A 24,094-nucleotide genomic window follows, 5' to 3' on the forward strand; every position below is an offset into this window, starting at 1 on the left:
GATATAATTGGCACATCAGAACATTCACTTGTTTTATTTTATTTTACTTTGTTTTTGTGTTACTGAGGATTGAACCCAGGGGCATTCTGCCTCCAAGCTACACCCTCAGCCCTATTGTTTATTCTTTATTTTGAAACAAAGTCTCATTAAGTTGTGGAGGGCTTCACTAAGTAGCTGAAGTTGGCCTTGAACCTACCTGTAATCTTCCTGTCCCAGCTTCCCAAGTCCTGGGATTGTAAGCGTGCGTCACCACGCCCGGCTTTTACATTCACTCTCTCAAAGGTTTCTTTTGGTGCCACTAGAGATTGAACCCACGCACCATTCTACCTCCAACCACAGACTCAGGTCTTTTTATATTTTGTTTTGAAATAGGGTCTCCCTAAATTGCCAGCTCTGGCCTTGAACTCGTGATCCTCCTGTCTCAGCCTCCCTTGTGCTGGGATTCCAGGCATGTGCCACCACGGGCCGGCTTTAAAGTACACAGTTCAGTGGTTTTAGTATCTTCACCAAGTTACTGTATTAGCCTCGGATTTGCTAGAGAAATAAAAGGTGTGTAAACCTCTCTTCTCCACGGGGGGATATGTTTAAGACGTTCCGCAGAGGCCTGGGACCTCAGTAGTGCTGCAGCCCCGGATATGTTTCCTCCCACACCTGTGTCCTGCCCGCCAATTTTCACCCGTGAGTTAGACATCGTAGGAGATTCGCCATAACTCATGTTAGAACGTACGGGTTGTCTGTCTGTCTGTGGAATGTTCCGTGTGTCATTCTCAGACCGCGGCCAGGTGTGGGTGGCTGCAGCTGCCGGTGGCGGCCCACCCGGGCGGGGGCTGCTGTGTCGGGAGGGACGGGCTCTGGACTGTGGGGTGGGTGGTCCACGGGGCAAATTGGAACGCTTCCAGCCCAGGAGGAACCATGAGCAGGAAGGGGAGTAATGGCAACATCTGGGTGTGTATTCAGAGTTTACTTTTGTATGAGAAGATTAGAGTTTGATATGGGAGACTTGAAATGGAAATACAGACCCAAGAAATGGTGAGGCCCGGGGCTTGCGCCGGGTCGGATGGAGAGTGAGCGCTGTATTGGCACAGCTGGGGCTGAGCCAGGTGGAGGCCTGGGGAGGCCCAGCCCGGCCTGGCGGGGAGGTTCCTGCATCTTCAAAAGTAAGACGCCCCCTGCGGGTGTGGAGGGGGCCTCTCACATGAGGGTCCTTCCTGCACCTGCCGTTTCTGACCTTCCTCCACCTCAGTCTTGTTGAGTATGCTGAGGCGCGTCTCAGTGGTGGCTTATTCTGAACCCTGCCTCCTCCCCTAATTAGACAAGGCCCACCCATGTTGGGGAGGGCAGTCTGCTTTATTCAGTCAGCTGACTTAGACGTTAGAATTTAACGTAGTGGCGCACGCCTGTGATCCTAGAACTCGGGAGGCTGAGACAGGAGAATCGCAGATTCCAGGACAGCCTTGGGAAGAAGGCACGGCCCTCAGCAACCTAATGAGACCTTGTTTCAAAAAATAAACAACAGCCGGGCGTGGTGGCGCACGCTTGTAATCCCCGCGCTTGGGAGGCGGAGACAGGAGGATCGCGCAGGTTCGAAGCCAGCCGCGCGCGCTGGCTTAGGAGACCCTGTTTCCAAATAAAAATGTAAAAATAGGTCTGGGAGGGTAGCCCGGAGGTAGAAGGGCTTCCAGGAACCCCAGTACCATAAAAAAATAAATAAATAAATAAATAAATAAATAAATAAACAAACAGACAACAACAAAAAAAATAGGAAGGGCTGGGGCTATAGCTCAGAGGCAGAAGACCCCTGGGTTCAATCCCTAGTAATACACACACACACATACACGCACGCACGCACGCACGCATGCGTGTGTGCAATAAGCTTATCCAAGACACCCTAACAGACATATCCAGAATAAAGTTTGATCAAACATCAGGGCACCCTGTAGCCCAGTCATGGGGACACAGTAAAATCAACCATCACAGTTACATAATCACCACCACCTGAGTCCAGAATGGCTCACCACACCCAAAGGAGACTCACATTGCAGCCCAACTCTCCTCTCAGCCCCCAGGAATTTGCCAATTCTCAACACCCTGTGTAATCGGAACCACCACCACCCGGTATCTGGGCCTTTGTCCCCAGCTACTTTCACTTGGCATAATATTTTTGTGTGTTTGCCGTGCTTGGGGCGAGCCCAGGGGAGCTCTGCCCCTGAGCTGTGTGCTTAGGTTATAAGGTCGTGGCACAGGCATTGAAGCGAGGAGGCCAAGTAAAAGCAAGAGGCGCTTTAGACTGCACGCCCGGGTGAGGCCCGCGGGTCCAGAGGTGGGGCCAGTGCAGCGTGCACCCGGGGTCAGTGGGTTAAAACTTTGTTGGGGCTGTTTTTAGAGGGCAGGGAGAGCGGAGAGCTGGGAACTTTCTGTAGCAGTTAGGCCCTTACTGTTTCTCAGGCAGCGTTCTATATGGAGATCTTGGAACAGGCTGAGTTTTTGGAACCGAGCGGTGACACCTGCGTCTGCAGTTGTCTGCATCAGCCGGGAGCTTTCAGGAGTGGGGGACTGCCAATGTCCCTGTTTCAACCTAACATCCCGGCCTTTTGGTGATGGGGGGTGCCGAAATCACTCTGGCTACTTCCTGCTGGCCAGGGACGTGGTTGGGGCTACAGGCTGGGACTAGGTGGGCTGGGGTCCGCGGGCAGGCGGTGTGTGGTTAACAGTCTCCTGAGATACCTCTGCGACACAAGAGCGAATGGATTTTAAGAACCAAGGGGCTAGAAGAAAAAAGAGAAAGGTTAAGATCGCTGCCGTTAGGAGGGCCGGAGCCCGCCTGTTTTGTAAGCGACCTGGGCCCCTGAGGTCACCTGTCACTGTAAGGAGGAGAGAGATGCGGCTGTGGACTCCGGGGCGAGCTGGAGCTTGTCGTTAAAGTCCTGAGTCCAGAGCAGACTGTGGCCGGGGGCCCTCCCTAAGTCCCACAAGCTAACTGAGGCGGCGACACTTACCCCCCACAGGATAGGCAGAAAGGCAGCTCGTGGAACCCGGGATCAGGAAGAGGGGAAGGAGCCGGGCAATCGCTGCCTTTCCGTGTAGGGTTAGCTGAGAAACCATAGTAACTAAGAGCAGGACCTGGGCATGAGCTGTTAGGAGTACCGGCAGACCAGAGGACGGCTCCCTCAAGGCAGCTGGTACTTGGTCTGAGTGCCCGTGCTAAGCGGGACTGCGGCTGGTGAAGCTCTCTGGAGAGAGGCGCACGAAAAACAGTGAGAAGCATTGGGCCGAGCTGAGCTTTCATTAAGCTATAGAGTGAGTTGGGTAAGCCGCAGCCAGCAAGGGAGGACCTGCGTCCGTGGAGAAACAGGGGGCTTGCCTTTGAGAGGCTATTCAGCCTATGAAGTGCTGCTGGGGACCTGAACTTGCGGCCCCGCCAAGACATATTCTTGAGATATGTAGGTGTTCCCCGAGGGGGTGGAGTGCCAGCTCTTCCAGTAGTTTTCCCGAGACCCGTCACCCATTGTCGGTCCCAGGGATCACTGATCCTAACACAGAAGGACCCGTCCTTTCAGAGGAGGGACCGAGCCTGACCTCATTGTACGCGTGGTGAATTGGACGGCTTCACCAGCGGCACCCCCATAGGTGTTGACGTCCTGCTTGCAGGAGGCGGAACTCTTTTGGTCATAGGAGAAGCAGGCATATGGCCGGCGCTACTGGAGACTGAGTGGAAAATAACTGCGATAAGGTTTCTGCTTGGCAGCCTTTCAATCTTCGGATGCGGCCTGATGGGTCATTTGCGTGCTGCCTTTGGTATAGGTGCCCTGGACTGTGAATCTCTAGACAGAGGCCGGGATGTTAGGCTGGGTTTGATCGCCTGCAGCTAGGGAAAGAAGAAAGAGGGGAGAGAGGAGGAGGAGGAGATCCATGGATGGCTAAGACGGACTTTAGTGGGGCCCAGCACCTTAGAGCTGAAGAAGTCATGTTGCCTCTGGGATTTTTTTGAGCCTGGTTATGTGGTACAGTAGGCATGGTGAGGGCCACAGTGCAAGGCCCAGTACTCCTTGGCTCTAAGGCTTTAGGATGGAGAGTTTGAGGAGGGACCCAGTGGCCGGGTTTCAGAGGCAGCTCCTGCTGGTGGTGTCCGGTTGACTTGGGCTTGGGCAGTTCCTGCTGGGGTGGTCCCGGACCAGCTGCCGAGCAAAGACAAATGAGGGAGACAGGAAGCCAGGGGCGGGCTTCCTGGATGGTAATGAAAGGTAAGAAAGGTCGCCCTTAGAGGAGCTCGAACAGACTCAAGAAAGTGGGGCCCTGGGTGTAGCCCGTATTCTGGCAAAGGCCGTAGGTAGGAGGACCGGCCAGGAGTGGTGTATCCCCAGAGATAACTTGGTTAGGTGGGCTTTTAGGAGTCCGTTGGCCCTCTCCACCTTACCGGGTGATCGAGGATGGTAGGGGCTATGGAGCTTACAGGTAATTAACCAGGGAGGAGCTGACCTGTTGGACCACATTCATTAGGAATGCAGGCCAGACCATTGTCTGATTGCATGGTGGTTGGGAGGCGAACCTGGGAATGATGTGGGTTATTAAGGCCTCAGCAGTTTTGTTGCGGGAGGGAAAAGCCTTAACCCTGACCAGTCAGAGTGTCGGCCGGGGTGAGAAGGTATCTATCTGGTCTTCTTGTGGGGAGGCTTATGGGTAAAGTCCCCTCACCTGGTGGGTGGAGAGATTTGGGCGTACCCCTCCTTAGGGCCGAGACCACCTCACAAGTGGAGCAGGAGGAGGAGCAGGCACCTGTAATTGCCTCTTTCAGTGTCAGGGAGGAAAAAAGGGGGTCAGGGGACCCCCAGAGTGCCAGGGCCCAATGTAAAGGGACGGATGTGCCGCTCGGCAGTTGCTGTCTGCGCTCTGGGAAGCGCAGTTTATTCTTTAAGAAGATCCAGCCCTAAGCCGGGCGTGGGGGCGCACACTTGTAATCCCAGCATTTGGGAGGCTGAGACAGGAGGATTGTGGTTTGCAGACAGCCTCAGCTACTTAGTGAGGCCCTTGCAACTCAGCAAGAACCTGTTTTAAAATAAAGAATAGAAATTTGGGCTGAGGGTGTAGCTTGGAGGTAGAATGCCCCTGGGTTCCATCCCCAGTACAGAGAGAGAGAGAGAGAGAGAGAGAGAGAGAGACAGAGGGGAGATCCAGCTCTCAGAGCCCCCTTGCCCGAGGAGGGCATCTTCTTCCTTTATCTTGTACTGGGGTTTGGTCGAGAAGTATCGGGCAGAAGAGCCTGTTTCCCGAATCAGGCCTCTGGCCCCCGCATCTGCTCCCATATTTCCCTGAGTGACCAGTGAGGATTGTGTCCGCTGTCCTCCACAGTGGATGCTGGCCACCTGGGAGGCCAGCCGGCGGCCTCAGGCAAGCGTCTGATGCGTGTGGCATTGATGATAGGTGAGCCTTGGTGGAGAGGAAGCCCCTCTCTTTCCAGACGGCTGCATGGCAATGGGCTATAAGAAAAGAATATCGTGAGTCTGTATAGATGTTAACCCTTTTTCCTCTGGCTAGCTGAAGGGCTCGGGTCAGCGCGATGAGCTTGGCCTTCTGATTGGTGGTGCCCTCTGGGAGCTGCGCGGCCTCCAGGGTCTGCTTGGTGTTGGCATAGGAAGCCTCACGGCGGCCCTGGGGGTCCAGGCATGAACTACCATCAACAAACAAAGTCAGATCGGGATTGGGGAGCAGGCTGTGCGAGAGCCCCTCCCCAGGTTAGTAAGAGCTCCCACTATCTCGAGTGGCCCGGGGTTGCGCGGGAGGGGCAGGGAGAAGGGTCCCAGAATGTAGAGCCGGTGGCTGTGTTAGGGAAATGCCGGGATTTTCAAGGAACAGGAGGTGAAGTTCTTGTATCCTGGAGGGGCGTGAAGAGACCAGGAGAGGTAGGAGAGCAGGACTTGTAGCCGATGGGAGGAAAATCCTGTGCGGGCCACTGGAGGCAGCTTTGGAGTACATCCTTTGTGAGTTAGCTGTCCTAGGGCTCCAGGACAAGGTTGCCAACCCCGGGCCAAGAGGTGTGCCAACTAGGGGTTGGGTAAGCACGCCCACGTATACAAATAAAAAGTTTGTTAACATCCGGCAAAGAAAGCAGGGGTGTGGGGGGGGCTATCCGTGTTTCCTTGACGGCTAGTTAGAGGGGCTTAGCCAGGAGGGCAAAATTTGGGACTCAGGGTTGGAAGAATCCGACCAGCCCCAGAAAGGTCTGAATCTGTTCCGCTGAAGTTGGTGGCTGTAGGTCTCCTAGAGCCTGCGCCGTCAGCCCCCGAGAGCTGGGAGATAAGCAGATTCCAGATAGGTGCTGGTGGGCACAGACAGCTGAGCCGTGGCAGGGGAGACACCGTACCCCTCTTTTCCTGAGAAAGTGAAGGAGGGTGGCTGAGTGCATCTGCGACGTGGTAAGAGAGAGAGATTACAAAGGAGGAGACCGTCCACGTATCGGAGAAGTGCTGGGCACCAGTGGACACTGTAAGAGGTCCCTGGCTAGGGCCTGAGCACATACGCGGGGGCTGTCTCTGCACCCCTGGGTGGCACCTTCCAGGTGAGTCTGAGAAAGATAGCGGAAGGCCTGGATAAAGTTGGTGGGGGTTACAGAGGAAGGAGCGCAGTCACCTTTCGATCTGGGAGAAGTCCAGGAGAGAGAAGGGAACTTAAACCAGGCCCACCCTCTCACCAGCGACTCCAGGAAGGGGAGGGCGTAGGGAGGACTCCCCAGAGCAGGTGTGTTTGCTGATGGGGGACAGAGGTGTAGGAAGGGGGGAGGGGGGCCAGAGGGGGGAAGAGGTGTGTGGGGGGGTGTTGGGGATGGTGACAAAGACCGGTCAGCAGAGATAGAGGGGTGGGGTTGTTGAGGTCAGGAGGGGAGACTGAGGGGAAGAAGGGAGGCCTGGGTAAGGGGGGGTGGGTCCGAGGAAAGAGGTTTTCAGGGGTGTTGGGCAAGACGGATGGGGGAGAGGAGAGGTCTTTTTTTGTGTGGTACTGGGGTTCCTGGAAGCCCTTCTACCTCCGGCTACACTCCCAGACCTATTTTTTATATTTTTATTTGGAAACAGGGTCTCCTAAGCCAGCGAGCCTGGCTACGAACCTGCGCCATCCTCCTGTCTCCGCCTCCCAAGCGTGGGGATTGCGAGCGTGCTCCACCACGACCGACCGGCCAGGAGAGGTCTTTAGGATGGACCTGGCCGGCGACCCCCCCCCCCAGCCCAAAAGGACTCGGGCAGTAGAAGAGGTTATTGTTCCTCTGGCGGCATTCTGTATTGAGATCCTGGAACAGGCTGAGTCCCTGGGACCCAGTGGTGACACCTGCGCCTGCAGTTGCCTGCATCAGCCCGGCCCTGGGGAGGGGGCTCACCCTACCTATGTCCCTGCTTCAGCCCAGCATAGGCCATTTTGAGACAGGCTCTCGCAAGTTTCTGGACTGACCTCCAACTTGCTATCCTCCTGCCTCAGCCTCCTGAGTTAGCTGGGATTACTGGTCTGCCTGCACCACCCCAGTTTAGCATATTTTCAAGGTTTTATCCACACTGTGGCATTTGTCAGTGCAGAATTCCTATGCCTTTTTTTTTTTTTTTTTTTTTTTTTTTCAGTGCTAGGGACAGAAGCCAGGGTCTTAGGCATGCCAGGCAAGCACACTCTAATGCTGAGCGACTTTTCCAGAGATTTCTCCTCTCCCTTGCATGAGGTAATAGAATTCCATTATAGGAATCCCCCAGCCTCTGTCTCCCAAGTACTGGGATTACAGGCCTGCGCCACTGTGCTTTGATTCCGCACTTTTTTGTTGTTGTGTGTGGTCCTAAGGATGGAGTCCAAGGACCTTCTACCTCCGAGCTGCATTCCCAGATCTATTTTATTTTTTACTTGGAAACATTGTTTCTCTAAGTTGCTGAGAGCCTCACTAGGTTGCCGAGGCTGGCTCTGAGCCTGCGATCCTCCTGTCTCAGCCTCCCAAGTACTAGGATTACAAAAGTGCACCACCGCCTCTGGCCAGCCCTATTTTTAAAATTAATTAATTAATTAATTAATTTTAGCTGTACCGGGGGTGGAACCCAGGGGCATTCGACCTCCGAGCTACACCCCCAACCCTATTTCTTATTTTTTTATTCTTTATTTTGAAACAGGGTCTCACTGAGTTGCAAAGGGCCTCACTAAGTAGCTGAGGCTGGCCTCGAACCTTGATCCTCCTTTCTCAGCCTCCTGAATGCTGGGATTACAAAGTGTGCGCCACCATGCCCAGCTTCAGGTTTTTAACTGTAGCTCTTTCTCTGCAGTTCTGGGCCCCAGGAGGCCAGTTCTGAGGCCCCAGGAGGCCAGGGGTCCCTGTGTCTCCCCTTGAGCTGGCTAGAATGGGAATTGGGATGCCGGTGGGGGTGAGGAGCAGCCTTTGGGGCCGCAGCTGGATCCAGGCCTCTGACTTCTTATTTCCTCTGCCTGCCCAGGGCCCAGACCATGTGAGATAGGGGGAAATGGGAAGTGTGTGTTCTCTTGCAGAAGACTAGCAGCATGGGTGGGCGGGTGAGTTACTGTATCCCCAGTAACTTTCCCTAGTTTGTCCCCATGCTGGCCGCAGTCCAGGGGAGACCAGGCCTTCCTGGGGGCTGGCGGGAGTGGGTGGCCCGCAGACTTCCCAATGGCCGAGGCATGGTCAGTGCATCACAGACACAAAAGGTCAGCTATAGAATAGATGTGAGCCCACTGTCGCCTTAAACCACCACTCCGCGCCCGCATCTGGGTGCCCCAGCCAGCACGCCCGCGGCCGGCCTGCCGTGTCCACTCCTTGGGATGCGGCCCGGAGCCAGCTGGGCAGGCCTGCTGGGCGCAGTCTCAGGATGGCCCTCCCCTCCCCCTCCTGCCTTCCTCAGCTCTGGGGGAAATTACCATATGAATGTAACTCCTTCCCAGAGCCGGTGGAGGGGGCCTGGGAGGGGACGAGCTCCCACCCTCCTCCAGCCTCCAGGTTCCGGCGCTGGCTGCAAAATTGAGCCTGGGCTACCATCGCCCGTTGTGCTGTGGAGAGGAAGGAGCCCTGCAGGTCCGGGTCGCTGCTCAGATCCCACAGTAGGTCACACCCCCACCAGCTCCGGTTCATGGGGGCCGGAGGGGGCCGAGGGCGGAAGGGACTGAGGAGGGCACTTGGGACCCCCTCCCTGGTTTAGCTGTCTTTTACTGTGTTTAGAGAAACACGTTACTACTATGTGAAGTGTTACTTGGGTCTGGTTTCAAGAGATGCAGCTAATTACTGTAGGGATGGGCTCTAGGGAAGGCCTGTGTGCACAGCAAACTGCTTTCGGCCGAGCGTCCGTCTGGTGGTGGGGATCTAGCTGGACCCTGTGGGGCGTCCCTGGGAACCCCGGTTGCCTCTCCCTGGCGGATTCGCCCGCGGGTTGTGCAGAGCACTCCAAAGTGTGGGCTCATACTGCATCTTGCCTTGAGCTTCTCTACCCAGACAGCACGTCCCGGGCTGGTCCCGGGCTGGTCCCAGGCTGGTCCCAGGCTGGTCCAGGGCTGTCCTAGCACATTGTCCTTGGCGAGAGCACAGTGTGTGGGAGGCGCCAGCTGTCTGATGTTTCTTGCAGGCGCTCCTGGTGACCAGGGGCCGGCAGAGCCCTCGGCGGGCTTTCTGTATCCTGTGAGGGAAGGGGGCCCAGGTGAGCCGCTACCTGGCCCCACACACCAGCGTGATGGCTTCTGGGAAACTCTTTGAAGCCCCAGCTCTGCACTGGGGCTAAGCAGGGGGTGGGGACCCAGGCCAGGCCTCCGATCTCCGCCCCACTCATCTTCCCCATGGACCATTTCCTGCGTGGACCCGCCCCAGCTGTCCGAGGAAGCCCTTCCATCCTTCCGGAGGCTCCGGCAGGATGCTGGAAACCGGAAATTGTCCACATCTCGTTCACACGCGGCCACACACACGGGAGCCGTGGGAAAGGATGCTGGCCGGCACCCCTGCTTGGAGGACCGGAGCTGGCAGAGCTGGGCCTGACTGGGGAGCCGCGGTGCACCCGTGATGCTCTGGGAGGAGAGGGGCGCAGAGGAAAGGGAGGCGAGCGAGCGAGCAGACCACGCGTTTTATCCTTCGTTCATTCCCAGCATCCATGCCTAGGGTTTTGTGCACAGTGGGGGCAGACTGCTCCCAGTGGGGGAGGCAGGGAGTAACTTACTGTCACAGAACAGGGACAAGGACAGCGAGGCCCAGCCATCCTGGGGAGCCCGGGCAGTTCCCAGGAGCAGCAGGGAAGAGAATGTTCAGGGCGGGGAGACTGTGTGGAGCCTTGTTTGAAGAGCCGAGAGGGAGCCGGGGGCTGTTGCATGTGTGCGCCTGAGAGCCTGGCCAGAGCTGTGGGTTTTACTAACCCCGAGCGGTCATGCCGCTGTCCTCAGAGCGACTTGCTTTGTAAGTATCTGACTCGATCCTCCTAAGAGTCTCAGGAGACAAAGAGGACGACCGCATTTTACACCTAAGATCATGTAGGCACCGAGGGGTTCTACCGCTTGCCCAGCATTTTAGTGGTGGAGTGGGGTTTTTGGAAACCAGGATTCTGTGCTGCCCCAGGCTCCAGTTGCATTTCAGTTTCAAGTCGGGGAAGGACAGATTTAAGTGTCAAACTGGCCTTCCTGGTGCTCTGGGGGGCTGGGTGGGGATGGGGGACAGCAAGGGAAGGGCTTTGGGCAGAGCGCTGGAATTGGGTGATGGGGAGGGAGAGAGGAGGCCTGCCCTTGGGTCTGGAGTGGGAAGCACTGGGTGCTGGAGTTCACCAGCAGGGAGGCGGAGCCTTGGCCCCAGTGCAGTGTGGGCCACACGCCCAGACTTGACCAGGGTGGCAGCTGTAGAGACCTGGGCCCTGGACGTGACTGCTGAGCCATGGTGGCTCCCAGAGCTGTCGGGCTGGCACAAGGTGAAGTTGGCCCAGGTGAAGCCAGCCAGGGAGAGTCCATCCAGGGGTCAGCCTGGCTCTGCAGGTGGAGCTGGAGGAGGCGTCTGCAATCCCAGCTTTCTAGAAGAGCCCCAGACAGTAGGAATCCTACCAACTTGGGGAATCGCAGACTGGACGGTCAGGGTGACTTTCCCCCGGGGTCAGGAGAGCCCTGGCCCCGTGTGCTTCCCACTGGAGGGTCAGTCAGAACTCCGAGTCCAGAGTCTGTGTCAAACTTCATGTCACGCCTGCGTCTTCTTGGGCTTACGGGTGCTAGGATGTCTTGTCTGCGTGCAGTGTCTCCCCAGGCAGCATTGCAGAGGTGATGAAACATCTGTCCTGAGAGTCCGGGGTAAAGGGATCCATGTGTGTGTTTAGCCTCCCTAGATAAGCCACCCATCCGTCCGCTCACCCACCTGTCTAACCATCTATCCACCCAACCATCTATCTACACATATCCATCCATCTGCCCACCTATTCACCCACCTGTCTATCCATCCATCCATCCATCTACCCACCTGACCACCCATCCGCTCGTCCATCCATCCATCCACCCACCCACCCACCTGTCTATCCATCTATCCATCCACCATCCACCTACTCATTTATCCATATATCTGCCCATCCACCTACCTGTCTATCCATCTATCCTCTCATCTCTCCAACCATCCATCCATCCACTTGTCCATCCATCTGCCCATCTATCCCCATCCACCCGTCTATCCACTCACCTGCCCACCCAACCATCCATTGACTCTGGCCTTACTGGGGAGAGCATTTGAACTTGCTGGTCTGCCCCTGGAGAAGGCATCTTAAACTGCCTGGAGGGCTCTCTTTGCCTTACCCACTGGCCTCATTGACTCCCTAGGAGAGGAGGGGCTGGGTGACCTGTGCAAGTGTCCTTCAGACCTGCGGGGCTCTGAGGGGCCATGCTGTGGGCCGCCTACATGGCGGAATGTGAGGGGCTGTGAGGTTGCAGCCCCAGCGGCTTCCTGAGCTTCCCAGCTGCAGCTCCTGGGATGGGAGAGGAACCCTCAGCTCTGAGCCCAGTCAGCTCAGAGCCTGGGCGGGTGACCGTCCGCCTCCCCTCCCTGACCTCTGGTACAGTCCGGCCTTGTTTGAGAGGTCTTCCTCCCTCCTGGGGATGTGTTTGGACAGGCTTCCCGGTGGTGTGTCCCTCTCTGGCTGGCTCCCCTGGCCCAGCCTCCAGCCTCTGCCTTTTCTGAAGTGGGCTGGGCCTCGGGGAGCCACAGGCAGCCGGAGAAGCTGTCCCTAGAAAGGAATTGCTTTCCCCCTTCGAGGAAAAGGCCCCTTTCTACTGTGTTCTCAGCCAGGGGAAGCCCTGCAGACCCTGGCCTCCTTTTTGTTATTTCAAATGATTTCATAAGTTGGGGGAACTTCCACTGAGCTCTGGTGTGCATCTGCTGACAGCCAGGCAGATAGGAGAGGAGGCTGGGGAGGGGGAGCCCCCCCACTCTCACCCCCTCCCCTGGGGGAACCTCCCTGATAAGAGGAAATTCCACCCCATAACAAACGGCCAGTTTCTGCCGCTCTGTGGGGGAGGGGCCCTTGGGCTTTGAACTCTAGAGACACTTGCCAAGAACTAACCGGACTCTGGTCCAGCAGCAGCAGCAGCCACTTTGGAGACTGAGTGATGGCTGGCCGGGCGAGCCGGATCTCGGATTTGGGGTTTGATTTGGGGTAGCAGCTGCTGCTGCTGCTGGGAGTTCCCTGAGGAGGGGGGGCTCCTTGGGATCCTGCCTCTGCAGCAGCCTGGCTCCAGGGGAGAGGAGAAGAGAGGAGGGTAGAAATTGAAAGGTGAAGTAAGTCCCCTGACACGGAAGTCGGAGGACTCCTCCCTGAGGTTTTGAGGAAGTGAACAGGGATGGCTTGCAGGTCTGAGCCTGTTCTGCGTAGTGATTGATGTCTCAAGAGCCCCGCGGCCTGGGAGGAGGGGCTGCAAGTGGATAACAGAGAGGGGCCTCTCCAAAGGGGTGGGGGCAGGCCTTGGACTCGGGCCAAATTTGGCTTTGCAGACCAGGGCCAACTGAAACCCTCTTGGCAGAAACACAGGGCCCCTTGAGATTCCTTGACAATAGAGGAGAGATTTGATGGGGGGGACGTGGGAAGGGGGGACCCGGCTGGCAGCGAAAGTAAAGCCCTAAAGCCCTTTCCCTCCCTCCCTCCCCATAGTTGGCTTTGGGGGGCCTCAGGCTCCGGAAAGAAGAAAGACGACGGGGGGGGGGGGGGGGGCCTCGCCACGCTGTCCCTCCAAGGTGCTGCGGGGGCTCTGGGGCCTGCACGGTGGTAGAAACCACGCCCCCGTCCCTGTAATGGTGTCTTGAGTCCCATCCAAGCCTGAAGAGAAGCGGAGGGCTCAGTGTTGTAGAGCCCTCTTTCTCTGGAGCCATCGTGCTGGGTTTCAAAGCTGAGTTGAGTTGCGGGGTGGGAGGGCAGGGGCTCCTCCCGCCCCATCAGAGTGTGAAGTGTAACTTGATGTGGAGTTTTTTACCACATTAGATGGACCACAGTGCGCTTTGGACATTCCGGCCCTCGGTCCTGATCCCGCGTTTGCAAAACGTTCTGGTTTATGTTCAGTGTTGGCCTCTTTAGTGGAGAACAGGAAGTCCCTCGACATTTACGAGGAGCAGGAGGAGTTCGGGGTGGATTGCGGAGGTTAACAGGGACACTGGGCACTGAGAAGAAAAATTGAGGAGACGGGAGAGACCCTGATATCATCGGAGGGCTGCAGAGTGACATCCCGCGGCCCTCTGTGGGCCCGATGGAGACCAGCTGCGGGCCCCTCTCCCTTTCCTCTCTCCCCGTTTCTTCCCAGATGACTTTCCCTCCATGTCTAGTTTTAATAATTCGATGCTCCCTCCGCCTTCACCCTCAGGCACAGAACCCAGAACTCCCTGTGTGTGTTGGTAGAAGTTAGCTCCGCGTGGAGCCAGGTGTGGAGACACACGCCAGGCATCCCACTACTTGGGAGACAGATGGGGGACTAGAGATCCCAGGACCGCTTCAGTAATGTAGTGAGATTCTCAGCAACTTAGTAAGACCCTGTTTCAAAGTAAAAAATAAAAAGGGCTGGAGATGTAGGTCAGAGGTTCTACACCCCGGAGTTCAGTCCCTAGTACAGATTAAAAAAAAAAAAAAAAAGTTGACCGAGTGCTGAAGGAATTCAGGCGTAACCCGGTTCAATCCCAAATTCTCTTTAGACAAGTTATTTTCTTTTTTATTTATTTTTATAAACAAATTTTTTTTAAATTTTTTTATTGGTGCACTGTATTCATACATCATAGTGGGATACAAACTTTTGTAGACATACATGCACACATCGCCCAGTCAGCCCCCACCCGATCCCCACCCCATTCTCTCCCCATCCCTCCCTCCCATGCTTATAAACAAATTTTTTTATTGAACATAAGTGGTATACATTTAAACTATATTTGGTGCCCTCTCCCCCCTGCCCCCATTTTCCCTTCCCCCTCCCACCAGTGGTTGTCCAGGGTAACCGTGTCATATTCATAATTTTATACATGTTCAGATGTAGACCCTCATTGATCAAGATCAGCCTTCCTCCTCTCCTGTCTTTCCATTCAAACTTTGCTGATATTTCCCCTCCATTATCTGGAGTCCCGCTGGTGTCCTCTGTGTTTCCTAGTTTGGGGTCCATGGATCTAGGGGTTCTTGGGTCTCTTCCCCCTTTCAAATCCTCCCCATCGACGGGCGTGGGGGCACATGCTTATCATCCCAGCATTCGGGAGGCCGAGACAGGAGGATCGCAGTTCACGGCCAGCCTCAGCTACTTAGTGAGGCCCTCTGCAACTCGGTGAGACCCTGTTTCAATATAAAGAATAAAAAAAAGGGCTGGGGGTGTAGCTCGGAGGTAGAATGCCCTTGGGTTCCATCCCCAGATCCACACACACAAAAAAACAAACCAAATCCTCCCCACGTATGTGTGTCTCTTCCTGGGTGCTTTCCTAGGAAGAATCCCTGCCTTCCATCAGCTTCTGGAAGAGGTTTGTGACGTGGGGAAGTCCTGGGCCGCTGTAAACAGAGATCTCTTCCGCGTAACTACAGCGAGTCTGTCATGAGGACAAGTCCCAGCAAGGAAACATTTGAATAAATGTGCTTCAGCCTCTGGGAGGCAGCTCAGTGGTAGACAGCTTGTCTGCCTCGCCCTGTGGGAGCGAGGCCCAGGGTCCATCCCTGCCTGCAAGAACTCCCGAGAGCCAAAAGGAATGCTCAGATGCCAAAGGCGCCTTACCTTCCTCGGCGCCCCACCATCTTTCTTCAGTCTGATCGCAAGCCTGTCCTCCAGATTGAACCTGGGGTGGCCGCCGCGTCGAGGGCTTGGTTCCCAGCGATGGGGCCTCGGAAAGCGATTGTCCTTATCTGATCTCCTCATCTAGGGAGGGAGGCAGGTGGGGGGGGGGAGTCCTTGAAGGGTACCTCATTACCTTCCCCCCACGAGAAGAACAATGTCTAGAATATCCAGGAAGTTCCCAAAGAGGGCAACTCAGCTCAGCACCAGTGGGGTTCACTTTGGGGTGTGTATGTGTGGTGCTGGGGATTGGACCACGGGGGTGTTCTGCCTCCGAGCTACACCCCAACCCTTTTTTTGGGTCTGGATACAGGGTCTTGCTAGGTTGCTGGGAGCCTCACTCTGCTGGCTGGTGTCCAACCTTTGATCTTCTGGTCCCCGCCTCCCCCGGACTGGGATTGCGGGCATGCACCACCACGCCCAGCCAGCAGGGTTCTTGACATCCTTGAGGGAAGATTTTAGCAAATATCACTTAGAAGGCCCAGAGGTTGACCTTAAGAGAGAATGCAGACCGTTGCCTGGGTGAGAGATACATTTCGGGGGTTCCTGGTTCTCCTTTTAAAGGAACTTAGTGGGGGGCAGGCATGGGAATGGGTGTGGGAATGACATTTGCCTGGTGATCATAAGATGTCTTATGAGCCAAGCATGGTGGCCCAGTTTGGTGGGCCGAAATAGGAGGATCTCAGGTTTGAAGCCAGCCTCAGCAATTTAGCGAGACTCTCAATAACTTAGCCAGACCCTGTTTCCAAATAAATAAAATAGGGCTGAGTGTGTAGCTTGGAGATGGAATGCCTCTGGATTCAATCCCCAGTACCACGAAAATAAACAAAGGATGTTTTATGGTGGCCCAGCCATCTTCTGGATTCTTTGTGTGTCTGTGGTACTGGGGTTTGAATTTAGGGGCACTTACCTCTGGACTATACCCCCAGCCCTATTTTATTTTTTATTTTGAAACAGGGTCTCACTAAGTTGCAGAGGATGGCTTCGAACCTGTGCAATCCTTGATCCTCCTTTCTCCGCCTCCCGAGTCCTAGGATTACAAGCATGCACCACCACGTCCGGCTATTTTATGGATTCTTTTTTTTTTTTTTTTGTGGTACTGGGGATAGAACCCTTCTACCTCTGGGCTACACTCCCAGATCCATTTTATATTTTTTATTTGGAAACAGGGTCTCTTAAGCCACCTGAGGCTGGCTTTGAACCTGCACGATCCTCTTGTCTCAGCCTCCCAAGCACGGGGATTACAAGCGTGCGCCACCACGCCTGGCTCTTCTTCTGGATTCTTGACCTGTCTCCATATCCAACTTCTTCTGCCTCTTTATTCATCCTTTTCTCCATCTTGTGGTCAATAGAAAATGTTAGAAAGTCCCCTGGATTATAGGTTTCTCAAAATATCTTTCTTAAACTATTTGTTGAGAGGGTTAATTAACAGTGCACAGGTAAATATAGTTTTTTTTAACTTTAAGATTTACAGATTTCCCAGGAATTTGGGAGTGATAGGCCCGGGAAAGAGACTGGCTCGGGGCGTGGCAGACCTGCTAAAGTATGAGGAAATTTCAAAGGAAAATGTCGTTTCCTTCTTGCTTCATGTCTCCTCCACCCCACCCCCTTATGGTACTGGGTATTGAAGTCAGGGCCATTCCACTTCCAACTACAGCACTATGTTATTTTTTATTTTGAAACAGGGCCTCACTAGGTTGATGAGAATTTCACTACTTGCTAAGGCTGTTCCTCAAAACTTCAATCCTGCCGGGCGTGGCGGGCACCCTTGTAATCCCCGCGCTTGGGAGGCTGAGACAGGAGGATCGCGTAGGTTCAAAGCCAGCCTCAGCTACTTAGTGAGGTTCTCAGTAACTTAGTGAGACCCTGTTTCCAAATAAAATATAAAATAGGCCTGGGAGTATAGCCTGGAGGTAGAAAGAGTCCTCCCTGGGTTCCACCCCCAGTACCACCAAAAACAACAAACAAACAAACAAAAAACTGCAATCCTCCTGTCTCAGCCTCCCAAATGCTGGGATTATAAGCATGTGCCACCACACCCGGTTTAGCGAGTCCCTGCTTTGAAACAAAAAAAAAAGGGCTGGAGGTGTCGCTCAGAGGCGAAGGGTCCCTGGGTTCAATCCCCCTTCACAGAGGCCTTGTCAGTGACCAGGTGGCGGCCTGCAGGGGACGTCCCTGGGTCTTGTAAGCCTTCTGCTGTCCCCTGTTGGGATGGAGTCAGGATGGAGAGAGGGCGGGCGAGGCTGCTGGCTGTAGGCACCCAGATGTTCCTGGATAAAGGCCTTAGAAGGTGGGCAGGTGCAGGCGGAGTGAGTGCCTGGGAGCAGGCTCCCCTGGCGTGTGCCCACCCTGTGTGGACTGGGTGGCCTTGCTGGCATCCCTGGACAGGCTGGCCTTGCTTTCTGCATGGCCACTGCGGGCAGCGGTTGAGCAAGGCGGGTCAGGGCGACGGATGGGGTTGCTGCCCAGGCCGTAAGGACCAGATGTGAGTTGCCTTGATGTGATGGGCTTACGGCATAGACTGCCCCGAGACCTTTGTCCTGGGGGTGTGGGCCTGCCTGTCACACGGCCACCCCCACCATGAGAGCAGGGTGACGGCTCCAAGGCCATTGCCCTAACGCTGATGCCGGGGAGGAGGCGTCGGTGGACATTCTGAGCACAGACCTGCGAGGCCAGCGGGCAGGGCCGGGCAAAGAAGGGCGGCCCCTGGCTCAGGTGCCGGGTCCTGCAGTGCTGACCCCCTTTTCTCTGCCAAGGTGGGCTGCCCCGGGTCTGGTGAAGCAGGAGGCTCCAAACAGCAAATCACCTGACGGCTGCCTTCTGTCTGGGAGCGCAGCCCCTCTAGGCAAGCTGCCCATGGTGATTCCAGGCTGCCAGCGGGGCTGGGGAGGAGTCCATCACCTAGAGCAGAAGTCCGCGGGTAGCGTGGACTCCAGAGGACAGACAGAGCTGCAGGCGCCTGGGGGAGGAGGGGGCTGCGGGGAGGGGTGTCTGCAGAGAACATGTCCACGGGCGCATCGGCCAGCACCTCCAGCCGGTTGCCAGCCCGGGAATGACGGGGCTGCTCGGCTGGGCACTGCCCGGAAACACCTGCCGGGGACTTGAGGCTGAGTGCTTGCATCTGGGCCGCGGCTGTCCTAGCTCTGCCGCCGGCCGCGGGCACCAAGGGCCCAGCTGGGCTCTCTCCAACCGGCTCACTGCCCTGGAAACGCCGCTGGGCCCCGTCAATGGCTCCCGCCCTCCCTGCCGCCTCCTGGATCCGCTCACTTAGACCAACAGTGGGTGCATTTATTCAATTCATATGACCACCACTCCTTTTTTTTTTTTTTTTTTTTTTTTTGGTACTGGGGTTCCTGGAAGCCCTTCTACTTCTGGGCTACACTCCCAGACCTATTTTTATACTTTTTTATTTGGAAACAGGGTCTCTTAAGACAGCGCGGCTGGCTTCGAACCTGCGTGATCCTCCTGTCTCCGCCTCCCAAGCGCGGGGATTCCAAGCGTGCGCCACCACGCCCGGCTGACCATCACTTCTAACCCCACGGCATTTCATCACTCCAAAAGGAAGCTTTATACTCTTTTTTTGTTGGTGGTGGGGGGGTTGCTGGGGATTGAACCCAGGGGTGTTCTACCTCTGAGCAACACCTTCAGCCCTTTTTATATATTTATTTTTTATTTTGAAACACAGTCTCACCAAGTTGCTGATGGTCTCACATTAAATTGCCGAGGCTGGCCTCAAACCTACAGTCCTCCTGTCTGTCTTCTTAGGGCCAGGGCTACACCCATGCGCACTGCTCAGACCCATCCGCTGGTCCCCCCCAGCCCCTGGGAGGGCTGAGCTGCGCCCCGTGTCTGATGACTCACCTCTGCTGATGTCGTATGTACCTAGGTGCACACCAGGCATCCTCTGCGCCTGGCCTCCCTGGAGGGGCGGCCCTGGGGCCACCCTGTTGTTACGTGTTGGTACTTCTGTTTCAGGGTGAGTGACACTCCTCCACACGGACCTGCCACCCTTGGTTTATCTGTGCAGTGGCCTCCGTGGAAGGGCGTTTTGGGCGTTTTGTGAAGTGGCTTTGAGCTGTCCCTGGGCTGGGTGTTGGGGATAGCCCTGAGTGAGCCGCAGCTGGGGCTCCCAAGAGCGTGGGGTGGGGGTGTCGGAGACAAGCAGCCTGCTCTCCGGGCCGTGGTCCAGGCCCAGAGCTCACAGTCTGTGTGGGAAACAGGTTGTCCACCACATATCGCAGACGCAAATGTGAAATTCAGGGCGAGTCGTTCAGCGGAGCCTCCTGCCGGCCTTACCTCTTCCAAGGTATTTCAGGAGGGAGAAGAGAAGAAGCCTCCCTGGGCCCTGTTTCTTCATTTATAAAGGGCAGGTTGGGCTAAACTGGGCACGGTGGTGCACAACCTGTACTTCCAGTCTTTGGGAGGCTGCGACGGGAGGCTGCGACAGGAGGATCACAGGCTCAAGGCCAGCCTCTCAAGGTAGCAAGGCCCTCGGCAAGTTAGTGAGACCCAGTTTAAAAAAAAAATAGGGTTGGGGCATAGGTCAGAGGTAAGATGTCCCCAGGTTTAACCCCAGTACCACCCCCTCCCCCCAAAAAAAGGTTGGGCTACAATTCAGCTCTGTCCAGGAGAAATTAAGATTTCAGTTCTTTGGCTGGACCCACTCAGTGTCCCGCGCTCGGAAGTCACATGTGAACACACGGTGGTGGTTCCTCCAACGTTAAAAATAGACGTGCCACACAGCAAGCAGCCCCGCCTCTGGGTAGGTCTCCACAGAAGCGGAAGCAGACACGCACAGAGCTGTCGCCGCGGCGGCCTGGGGACAGGCGAACGGGTCAGTCAGATGTTAGACGAGCACCCCAGGACATCACGCAGCCTTCAGAAGAAAGGAAATCGTGACATGTGCTTCCATGCGGGTGGACGTTAAGAAAAAACATTAGGCTAATTCCCCAAAAGACACATACACCAGTCACAAAAAGAAAAAAAAAAGGCCAGCCCCTGTGTGGTTGCACTTAGAGTCGCTCCTTCACGGAGACAGAAACAGGGTCTCGCTAGTAGGTTGCCGAGCTTCTCACTAGGTTGCTGAGGCTGGCCTTGAACCGGCAATCCTCTTGTCTCAGCCTCCCAGGTACCGGGATGCCGGGCGTGGTGGCCCACGCTGGTAATCCCAGCATTCGCGGACAGCCTCAGCTACTTAGTGAAGCCCTTTACAACTCAGTGAGGCCCTGTTTCAAAATAAAGAATAAAAATAAATAAATAGGGCTGGGTGTGTAGCTCAGAGGTAAAATGCCCCTGGTAAAATACTCCATCCCAGTACTGCAAATTAATTAATAATTATTTACAAATTTAAAAAGTCATTCGCGTGATCGATATATGTCTGTCGGAGCAAGCACTGGGGTGAGGGACCTGGGAAGGCCCCTGTGGCTTTCCATGGAGAACAAGGGTTCAGTGCCCAGAAGCATGGGGGTCCCCACAGCTCCCCGCCAGCCCGGCAGGTGCAGGGGGGCTCCACTCCTTCTGGCTGGGATGCCTCCTGGAGCAGAGGGTAGTAGAAACTTCCTAAGCCAAGGGAAGCTGGGGCTCTCCCGCGCCTTTATTATTTCTCAAACAGGGCTCCTGGTGCGCCGGATGTTTGGTTTGAGTTTCTGCAGAGAACAGTTGGTGCCTGGGGAGGGGGCCATCCGGAGCCCTGGGGACCCTTCCTCTCTGAGCAGTGAGCCTGCGGAGTCCAGGGGCCAGCCTTCCCCTGCTTGGGGGGTGGGGTGGCCCCTGTCTGGGCAAAAAGCCTCCGGGACTCACAGACAGATGGAAGCGATTTTCAGTCACGTGGGTGAGGCTGAGCCACACCCCACGAGCCAGGCCCTGTGTCTGTGTCCAGGACACAGCCCTAAAGCCACAGGTTTTCGGCGCGGGGACTGCAGCGCCGAGCCTTTGTTTCTTTAAAGACGCTGGAAGTCCGGTGTTGTCACCCTCGTTCTGTGTCATGGTGTGTGGGGGAAGGCGCTGGCCCGTGGGCCTCCCCTGGAGCCGGCCGGGGCCGGGGTGCTGAGCCCTCTGGGTCAGGGCGGCAAGTTCCCATTTCCCCAGGAAGTGGAAGAGGGCGGTTACCCGGGTCCCTGTGACCTGGAAGCCCGTCCTCCTCCGGCTGCTGCCTGGGTTGGGCACATTTGAGCGGGCAGCTCGCCCGCCCTGGCGTGCCCATGTGTCCCGCTGCGCCCCTGTTGAGGTGTGCACGGCTCAGGCACCAAGCCCAGAAGGCGTCCCCCAAGCCCCGGGCTCTGAGTAGCCGGAGAGCAGTCTACTGAAAGGCGGCTCTTGCTTCAGCCTACAGAAAAGGCTTGGGTTATTTCCACTTCTGCCCAGACTGCCTGTCTGCAGACCTAAAGGCAGATCCTAGCCTTGCCTGGGGTGCGGGGCACCTGGGGGGCAGGGGGCTGGATATCACCTGCGTGGTCACCTGGGCCAGTCTGGGCGGCAGCAGGGACGGCGCTGGAACATCCGGGCTGTTGCTGGCACTTGGGAATGGACCGTGTCCTTGGCAATGGGGGGCGGGGCAAGCAGAAGCTGTTGCCCCTTCCCCTTTCGGATAGAGACCATCACTCCCCTGGGTCCCGGGCTACAGTGGCCTGTTGCAGCCTCTCTAAAGGGATGCCCAGACCCCAAAGGCATGAGGCTGAAGGGCGAGGGGACCAAGCGTTCCCTGCTCCCTGCCTGGGCTCCGGGTGGCACCACTGGCCTGGAAGGGGACTGTCCTGGGAGCCGAGCGTGGCCACCAACAGTGACCTGTAGATGGCGCTATGCACGGCGAGGGCCTTCTGCTCAGGCACGCGGCAGGGCTCCCTTGGGCAAGCTGTGACCTCTCTGAGCCTCAGTTTACCAGCTGGGGGCAGGCCCGACGGTGGGAGCCGCCACACCCTGACGTCTCCACTCTTCCTCCCGCAGCCCCTGAGGCAGCTCCCGGCTGTGTAGGCGACATGGCGGACACCCCCAGAGACGGCATGCTGAAGCAGGCGCCCGCATTGCGCAACGAGAAGGCCCCGGTGGACTTCGGCTACGTGGGCATCGACTCCATCCTGGAGCAGATGCGCAGGAAGGCCATGAAGCAGGGGTTCGAGTTCAACATCATGGTGGTTGGTGAGTCCCGCCCGCCCGCCCGCCCATCACTCCAGCGGCCCCGGCACTGCCGTTTCGTCTGCCCTTCTGTAAAGTGGATAGGCAGCAGCCTGGCCAAAGCAGGAATTGCCAGTGCCTGGGGGCGGGGCATCTCTGCCGGCTCCCTGTGTCGTGGTCCCAGAGATATGCCAGGAGCGGGTGTAAACGGAGGCACCAAGTTTCATCAGCCCCCTGCCACGCATCCCCATAACCTCATCAGCCCTGGCCTGCCCGGCCCGGAGGGGCTCAGCCCTCACAGCGGTGGGCTTGGGGCTTCTTGTCCTCCCAGTGGCCTCAAAGACCTAGATGTCCCCGGGGGCGGGCATCACTGACCGGTGTGACCAAACAGGGCACACAGCCCTCAGGGTAACCCTGTGAAGGGGAGCCTCGCTGTGCTGGGGAATGGAGCCACCTTTGCCAATCAGACTCCCGCAGCTGGGCTCGGCCTGTGCCATGGGAAGGGCACTGCCTTCCCGAGGTTTTGGTGCCCCCCTGCCAAGGCCCGGCTCCTCTGGGGTCCTGACCCCCGCCCAGGACTCTGATCGAGTTGGACTCAGTTGAGTGGATTCCTGCCCGTCTCTAACCGCCCCGGAGAGGGTAAAGCCACCTGGCAGGGATGAGATGCCCTGCACCCAGTGTGGGCATAGTGGGGCTCTGGCCACCCCCGCTGGAGAGCCTGCCCACCGACCAGCTTCCTGTTCCCTCCCCAGGGCAGAGCGGCTTGGGGAAGTCCACCTTAATCAACACCCTCTTCAAATCCAAAATCAGCCGGAAGTCGGTGCAGCCCACCACGGAGGAGCACATCCCCAAGACCATTGAGATCAAGTCCATCACACACGGTCCGTTTCCTGGCGGTGGGGTCTGGGGGGCGGGGGCCCAGCCCCCGGCAGGACCCAAAACTCGTGGGCAGGGGGCACCGGGTCGGCCATTGCCTGGACTTCTTTGACGAAGGTTGACGTCATCTTGGCCGTCCTTGCTGCCCACCCGGCGCGCCCCAGGGTTGCCAGGCAGCCCGAGGGTCCCGGCCTCCCTCTGAGCCCCGGGTTCTGTGGTCCCCGCAGATATTGAGGAGAAGGGCGTCCGGATGAAGCTGACCGTCATCGACACGCCGGGGTTCGGGGACCACATCAACAACGAGAACTGGTGAGCAGCTCGGGGTGCCTGGGCCGCGGGGTTTGCTCATGGGGGCCTGGGGTCCCCGCGTGGAGGGCTGGTCCCCTGGGCCTGATGTGCCGCTAAACCTGCGCATCCCAGGGTCTAAACATTCACGGTCACAGCAGAGTTGTCCCTGGAATCTCGCATTCCCCCAGGTCACACATCAGCACAGGGAGGCTGGGGAGCTCCGAGATAAGGCCCCGTTATTTCTGCTCAGAAGCCAAATGTCCGCCGGGCATGGTGGCGCACGCTTGTAATCCCCACGCTTGGGAGGCGGAGACAGGAGGATCCCGCAGGTTCGAAGCCAGCCGAGCTGGCTTGAGAGACCCTGTTTCCAAATAAAATAAATGGACTGGTGGGACTGTAGCCTGGAGGTAGAAGGGCTCTGTCCCCAGTGCCACCAAATGTCCCCCAGACTTGATTGTGGGTAGCGGGGAGTTCTGGAGATCAGGGGCCGGCCGGCTCACCTGCAAGGGCTGGGGGTCCCCAGCCGCAGGGCCGGGGCTTGCAGAGGACCGCTCTGGCCTGGGTGGGACCC

At 56.8% G+C, this 24,094-nt stretch overlaps 1 protein-coding gene across 1 annotated transcript in view; it reads left to right on the forward strand.

Moving 5' to 3' along the window:
• SEPTIN9 (septin 9) overlaps positions 1 to 24,094 on the forward strand; it is a gene marked incomplete at both ends in the record, with an annotated part of 102,243 nt that overhangs the window by 72,309 nt on the left and 5,840 nt on the right. Inside the window, 3 exons of the mRNA XM_080712622.1 lie at positions 22,192 to 22,383; positions 23,112 to 23,240; positions 23,463 to 23,544. Of these exons, the coding sequence (XP_080568748.1) occupies positions 22,192 to 22,383; positions 23,112 to 23,240; positions 23,463 to 23,544 (403 nt within the window). The remainder of the gene's footprint in view (positions 1 to 22,191; positions 22,384 to 23,111; positions 23,241 to 23,462; positions 23,545 to 24,094) is intronic.

Source organism: Muscardinus avellanarius, assembly GCF_963383645.1.
Source record: "Muscardinus avellanarius genome assembly, chromosome: 16".
Taxonomy (NCBI): domain Eukaryota; kingdom Metazoa; phylum Chordata; class Mammalia; order Rodentia; family Gliridae; genus Muscardinus; species Muscardinus avellanarius.